This window comes from Aedes albopictus, chromosome 3, assembly GCF_035046485.1.
Source record: "Aedes albopictus strain Foshan chromosome 3, AalbF5, whole genome shotgun sequence".
Lineage (NCBI taxonomy): Eukaryota > Metazoa > Arthropoda > Insecta > Diptera > Culicidae > Aedes > Aedes albopictus.
Window position 1 is genome coordinate 391,445,701 of NC_085138.1, and position 7,496 is coordinate 391,453,196.

Below are 7,496 nucleotides of genomic sequence, written 5' to 3' on the forward strand. Positions count from 1 at the left end.
TAAAATCCCATAATGTTCCGTGTCGTAGGTACACTCCATCGACAACGTTTGACGGTACGTTGACGGTACGATAGACGAATGACAGTGGTAAGCTGGGTAGGTCTAGGTATGTTCGTTTGCACTGAAGGTCGACTTTTTGTTCGCACAATGTGTCACATTTTCTCGAACCGTAGATGAGTCCCACAGCGTTCTACCGATACCAGGCAGCCCTCCTAGTTGGCACAGTTCTAGCACACGATGGTCTATCTAATGAGGGTCTTCTCTGAAAACTCCAAGCTCTTGTCACCGCGTTTTTTTTTGCATTTCACCACCATCCAGTTCACAAGGGCGTAATTGCTTTTGTTATGCACAACCTCACACATATCTGCTGGACCTGCCGCATAACAGAGATAGGACTCACCAATAGGAGTGTCGCCCTTTTGGAATGTGGCCGACCGACCCCACAGTCTGTGGTGGTGATGGTTGATGGCCTGGGCAGAAAGATGACGAGCAGCTGCCCCCATTAGGAAGAGCCTCTCGATGCTCATTTGCATTCATTGAGTTGTTTATGGATGATGGTCTGAGAGGTGGAGCGTTCTGATAAAAAAAAAAGTAGCGAGTCAGCAGTGCAGTAGGTCAAGAATCATCTGATTATGCCACGGCAGGCGTCCAAAGTGCAAAGGATGTTTTTACGGGAAGCTTTTGAATATTGAGCATCATTACTGCGCTGGAAAATGTGGATTTTTTTCGCTGCAGATGAACACTTCAGAAGTCAGAAAAATGTTATAAATAGCAATAATCGGGTCAACTTTAACATTGAAAAGTGATATTTGAATTTTATTTTGTGTTTATTTCTTGTCAATAGGCACATTCCACGCGTTATGTTTTGCACGAGAATCACACTTTTGCTTCCAAAAATAGGTATGCTGTTGAATACATGCCAACCAGTATATCAAACGATCAGATTTGATTAAAAGATTCATTTCATGCATTGTAAATGAAAATTGGAACATTTTACTTCAAGAAATATCGAGAAATAGTGCGTAACGGGACACAATCGTAAAAAATGACAAATATTGGCTTAACTCCAAGAAATTAGCTAGGGTCTTGTACCATTTGGGCAGGTGTACCTATTTTGGGCACTTGCCGTTATAACTAAGTCAATTTCAAACCGATTGATTTGAGATTTTGTGTAGAGTTAGATACAAAAATTCAAATCAATCCGTTTGAAATTGTCTTAGTTATAGCGGCAAGTGCCCAAAATAGGTACACCTGCTAAAATGGTACAAGACCCTACTGCTGGAGCACTGAAATATCGTTCAACGTAGTTCAAAAACCGCGGTGTAGAAGTGCGTGGAATGTGTCAATACCTTAACCTAAGATATTTTTGGCCAAAAGAATGAAGTTAAACACTCAAATTCATAAAACTCGTCAGTTTCTTGAGCTTTTCAGTTGCTTTTCTTCGAATTTAAATACCTGCTTAATTTCTTTGGATAAATTTGTGCTTAAGGCAAAGCTCATTTTTTGACAGAGTACGACAAGGGGAGACCCAGATAGTGGTGAGAACGAGTAGACATTTCATATGGTAGTGCACTTTGGGCCGCAATAAGTGGTGTCATAGGATCAGCACAATGGGATTTACTGGTGAGTTTGTTCCCTATTATTCCATTTCTTTAAGTTATTTTTTTAATTTCTTCATGTTTGTGAATTTCAACTTAAGGGGAAACGGGAACCATATCCTCATTTTTTGTTTTTTTTTTTTATTTTTTTTTATTAACCCGTTGAACCCCAGGTAAAAAATAAAAGTTCAAAAAATCGCCAACAGCCCATTTCTTAACAGAATTTAACCAAATTTTGAACACAAACTCGCACAACACTATAGTTTTGGAAATATATGGGATCAACATTTTCTTGGACTTCTGGACGGAGTAAGGCCGGTGGGTCACTGGGTCAAGTCGGGCAAAAAAAAGGCCAAGTACGATTTGCACCCCCATAACTTTCCTCTTAACGAAGTATTTCAATGGGAGTTTGCACATTCCGTTGCCTAATGATAGTTGATGTTGCTACAGGTTCGAATTTGAGATTTTCCGATAGGTTTCTTTTGAGTTCTTGGGATATTCAACATTTTTGAACCATACAAGTATACATTTGCGTTTGTTGTTTTCAAATGAAATTAAACACGAGATATTATTCCCTTATTGACCCCATAGGTAATCGGAGACATCTATAGAACATGTGTTGTTCTTGTAGTACTGTTGATATTTCCTGAATATCTCGATGGATTGTCCGAATCCGTCCTTACAAAACATGAACACTCGAAATAATCACCAAGGATTGTTTTCAATGATTTTTATCGCACTTATTTGCACCAATACTTAAACATCTGTATAATGTTTGTGATATCAACGAACTGTAGAAATTTTGGACGATCTGATTGAAGTCATGCCTTGACTACAGAGAACCGTAGTGGGTTAGAATTAGACCTATTTGCATGCGGAAAACAACGATTAGCTCCAGAAACCAGTACTACATCGAACAGGAGTAAGCAAAAGCCTCGACTAGATTCCTGAGTACCCGGGATGGCCTGGTTGAAGTGAGGCCTTGAGTTCATTGAGCTGTAGATCAACTGTAATCACATGTTTTACCTATGTGGAACCTCTGTGCACTGCATAAACTCATATTCGATCATGTGTCAATAAATAGGTCCCACACAACTATTCATAGGAAAATGTGATGACCCAAGCGAAGTCATGCCTTGACTTCAGAGAACCATAGATGGACAACAATGAGAGTTATTTGCACGCGAAAAACTTTGGTTAGCTCCAGAAACCAATACTGCATCGAACAGCAGTAAATAAATTCCTCGACTAGATTCCTGACTACCCGGGATGGCCTGGCAAAAGTCAGGCCTTGAGTTCATTGAGCTGTAGATCAACTGTAATCACATTTTTTACCTGTGTGTGATCTCTGTGGACTTCATAAACTCATATTCCACCATGTGTCAGGGAAAAGGTCTTGCACAACTATCCCTAGGAAAATGTGATGACCTAAGCGAAGTCATGCCTTGACTTCAGAGAACCATAGACGGACAATAACGAGAGTTTTTTACACGCGGAAAACAATGGTTAGCTCCCGAAACCAGTACACCATCGGCCTGGCAAAAGTCAGGCCTTGAGTTCATTGAGCTGTAGATGAAATTTAATCACATGTTTTACCTGTGTGACATCTCTGTGGACTTCATAAACTCATATTCTACGATGTGTCAATAAAAAGGTCTATCAAAACTATTTCTATGGAAATTTGATAAACTTAGCGAATTCATGCCTGAACTGAAAGTGTTTCTGGGAAAAATCCCAAAAGAAATTCGATGAAGTCGATGAAGAAAAATCGATCACTGTACATAGAGGTACTTACGTTTTTCGGCAGTTTTGTTCTCTTTGTCATGGTTTTTTTTATGAAACCTGTTGATCTAAAAGTTGGCCTAAAATCCTTCCCAACTATGCTGAGTTGTATTCCCAAATTTCTAGCAATTTAGCCCACATAAAAACCCATGCCGAAGAGTACAAACCTGCCGATAATAACCTTTGTCACCCTACATACATCCATGAGAAATGTTTTATGAAGCGGTTCACAAAGTTTCGTCATCAAGATAAATAAAACTTGTTTACTCTTTGCTCTAAACTTTATTTGAAAAACGTATTCTATGTCACAATGCTGATGTACCCGTTTATGCCTTGCATTTATGACAAATAAATGCCTGTGTAGTTCTACTACAGTTTCCATATACGAACACCGCGCAATACGAGCAAGTAGTCATCGTTTTTCTGTCTCTCTTGCATAGTTCACATCTTTTTCGTTTAAGATTTACCGTCTGTACTCGAAAAGTTTGGGAATGCCGCCTTCGGCAATTTACACAAATAATGATTTTGATGACTTTTCCACGCTTAAGGCATAACTTTTGCTTACATTTAACACACTTCCTTAAGCTTTTAGACGATGAGCAACATTTATCTCTTTTGTTATAAACCGCCATTTGACTGCTGAAATCTTTCAATGATTTTTTCATGTTAGATCCAATGTACCGGTTTTCACTCCGAATCACAACATTCTCTTGAATCAGTTCATTGCATAAGCGTTTCAAGAACTCTGATCGCCATAAGTGATTCTCCGGAGCAAACACTTTTCTGTAGACGCAACTTCCATTGAGGCAAGCTATATTGATAATCTCCATCATTACTTTTTTCGACCACACTCTAGTTTTTCGGGAACAATTCGTGTTTCGGGTGACGAAATCACCTGTGTCGACTGCCCCTTTCGTTTTATTATAATGAATAACAATCGCTGGTTTATTTGAGCTTTTTTCGGTAGCTTCGTGATTGGTAGTGAGCACAACAACAGGTTTAGACTTTTTCCCTTCGACAAATGATGTTACAGCGCAATGGTTGTTGTACCCCACCAGAACCGAGTTCTGCTCTCGTCCTTTAACCGACACAAATTCTGCGGGAAGGTCTGGTTTATTTTGTCGGAGGGTTCCAGTTATGAGTGTCTTTTGTTTCCATAGGTCTTCCGCTAACTCCCGCGATGTGAAGAAGTTATCTGTTGTTACTTCACGCCATGAGTTAAGGAACGGCTGAAGCAGGTCTAGCACCACACGTTTTCCTTGCCCCTTTTCTGGTGTTCCGCCCTTTTTACCCGTGTAAATTTGAAAATTGGATATGTATTGGCAATCGACGCACGAACAGCACCAAAACTTCACTCCATATTTTCCAGGTTTGGATTTCATGTAAACCCGGAAAGGGACATGTCCTGAAAGTCCATCAAGAGCAAACATGATACTTCAACATGTAGTTATTTTTTATGAGATCATTTGTGAGCATTTTGCTGTTTTGTAAACATAATTTTAATGTAGATTCAGATTTTTTTATTTACGCAAAGTATATAAAGAAAATAACGAAAAGGATAAAAAGTTTGAATCAGCCGCTATCTGAATCTGGGGACATGAAGCACTGTTGTAACTTTGCAACGTATTGGTAAAAATGGCAAAAATGTGACTCAAAATATTTCAATAGAGTGACTTTGAGTATTTTCGATGGTTTTGTTTTCTTCATCATAAGAGGTTTTTGTCGGCCAAATTGCTTGAAACTTGTTTGTATTATTCAGTTAGGTAACGAGAGCTTCAAGAATAACTTTTAATTTAGAATATACCCAATAATAAAAGGAACAAAGCTGCCGAAAATAAAATAAAAATCCCCTATATCCTTATTGTTAGTAAAAAAAATCATAACAATTGGTGCAATACTTTCAACTGTTGCTCAAAGACGCTCATGCCACGCATTTTATACCATACAAATTTCATCTGCATATTGAAAGTCTAATAAGTAGCTATTTGATGATATTTTGTAAACAATTATTATAAGCGCAGACATTTTCTTGCAAAATTTCAGCAGTTTTGATAAACTCATTTGAAAATGCGCAGTGTTGGATTACTAAGGACACTCGAGCCTTACATAAAACTTCTGTGAAAATTTAAAGCAAAATGATGCACAAATGTTATTTTATAATTCATCATTTGATACTTTGCCAAGAAGTCTGAAACCTTACCGCGGTATGTGCACAGCCGCTCATCGACTGTCAAATTCTTTCCAGGATTGTAAACTTTGATGCATCGATCGACAACTGTTTCATAGAACATCTTCACAGGTTCCAATTTATCCTGAGATGCTTTAAATCGACGTGACCGGGTACTTCGATCGTCAAACCGCCAATTTATGAATATTTCACTAAATCTGTTTCGAGACATAGCCAGCTTGTAAAACTGAGGTGCCCAAACACTGTCGTCCGCCCATAGGAGTTTACTATTCAAATTATTTTGGTGCATCCTACCTGCAGCAATCAGCACGCCAATAAACGCCTTCATCTCGGGAACGGAAACATCCTTCCACTTTGAACGACCACGGTTATGTCTACGACGAGCATACATGTTGGTATATTTCACCATCAAGCTGATCAAGTTGTCGGGAAAGAAGAGCTGAAAAGCATCCTTAGCCGACTGAATTTTAGTTGCGCTATCATTCAAGCAATGCCTCGAATGGTCGAATTCTCCAGGCGTGCTATGAGAACTCTTCTTACTCCATTTGATCCCATTCTTTCCGTAATAAAAAATCGCTTTTTCACTATCCCGACGAGGAACCGAAGCTTCGATATCCACAAGACTGTCATCTTCTGACAAAATGTCGGATATTGTTTGATCGCCGGAAAGCTCGTCTGCCTCATCCTCACAACTTTCTTCGGAACTCATGTTTATTCAATCTAAAACATCACGTTTCGAACGAAAAAGTTAGAATTGTTACCGTTACTATGTTATTATGCGAACAATCACCTTGCTTCGAAACTGTTATGATGATTTCCGGGAAGAAATTCGAAATAAACACCAGCCGGATCTTGATACGATTTGAATTGAAGCTGATAATTTGGTTGAACAGAGCTCTCGCAGCGTTGTGTCACGAACACTAATGTAAATCAGCTGGTTGCTGTTGCCGGGAACAGCTGATATTTGTTTATTACTTTCCACCAGCATCTCAGATAGTGTTCGTGTGTTGTGGGCTTCATGGGCGTGCGGTTAGTGGCGTCTGTTATCTGGGCGATTCGTAAACCTCGGAGTGTGAGTTCGATTCCCGCTCCAGTTGGTGAAAGCTTCTCGTCAAACGGATAATTCTCCACTGGACCACTGGGTGTTTCGTGTGTTGACCGTTGCCTAATGTTAGAGATCGCTCAGTCTGTGCAACCTCTGATTGCAGACGGTGTATAGTGTATTTTTTTATAACGATTGTAATGAACTTCATAAGGTCGCTATATGATGCAGAATCGACTCACAGCTTGATTTTATGCATATATGTATGGTTGCACATTTCCGGATTGATTTCAGTCTGCATCATTTTACGATTGTTTGCTCTTTTCTCATAAGAAATTCTTATGGCATTCATACTTTACAGTTATGGTAAAAATGTAAAAGGTATTTTGATGAATTTCGTTAGTTTACTTTGCTGAGTATAACGCGATTCTGTTCAAAAAGCCTTCGACGACAAGCTGTAGCGTAAAGCTGTACTTCGTTTGAGCTTGATTGACCGTCCGTATCGCCAGAACAGCTACACTCACACAAGGAACCAGTGGGATATCTGCCGGGGACTGGCAGACATCTTCGGTGTATGAGTGTTGGTGATCTTCTATTTCTCGGATACTTTTTCAAAACGACGTATCAACATAGGATTTGCGTGTATTATACGTCGTTTTGAAAAAGTATCCGAGATTTTAGGCGACAATGGCGTCTTCCATGACATGTTGCAGATCAATGTGGGGAAGGGTAAGGAAGTGATGATTGCAATCGTTTGTATCCATAACAGATCAAATATGCCTCTGCATCTGCATATGTTGATAACAATTCTTGCCACTTGTGTGATTTTCCCGTATAGCTCGTGGCTTTTTCTGGACATGATTTTACCAATATATATCCATCAATA

General features: G+C 39.3%; 1 protein-coding gene across 1 annotated transcript; it reads right to left on the reverse strand.

The window, feature by feature from the left end:
• Positions 1-1,723: 1,723 nt before the first annotated feature.
• On the reverse strand, positions 1,724-7,207 carry LOC115268287 (piggyBac transposable element-derived protein 4-like). The gene has a single exon (XM_062855975.1). It carries the CDS (start codon positions 4,808-4,810, stop codon positions 3,707-3,709), a length of 1,104 nt encoding a protein of 367 aa, XP_062711959.1. The 5' UTR covers positions 4,811-7,207; the 3' UTR covers positions 1,724-3,706.
• Positions 7,208-7,496: the final 289 nt, after the last annotated feature.

Excerpts from the sequence above, each read along its gene's own strand:
- LOC115268287 (XM_062855975.1), bottom strand. The coding sequence starts at position 4,810 with ATGTTTGCTCTTGATGGACTTTCAGGACATGTCCCTTTCCGGGTTTAC.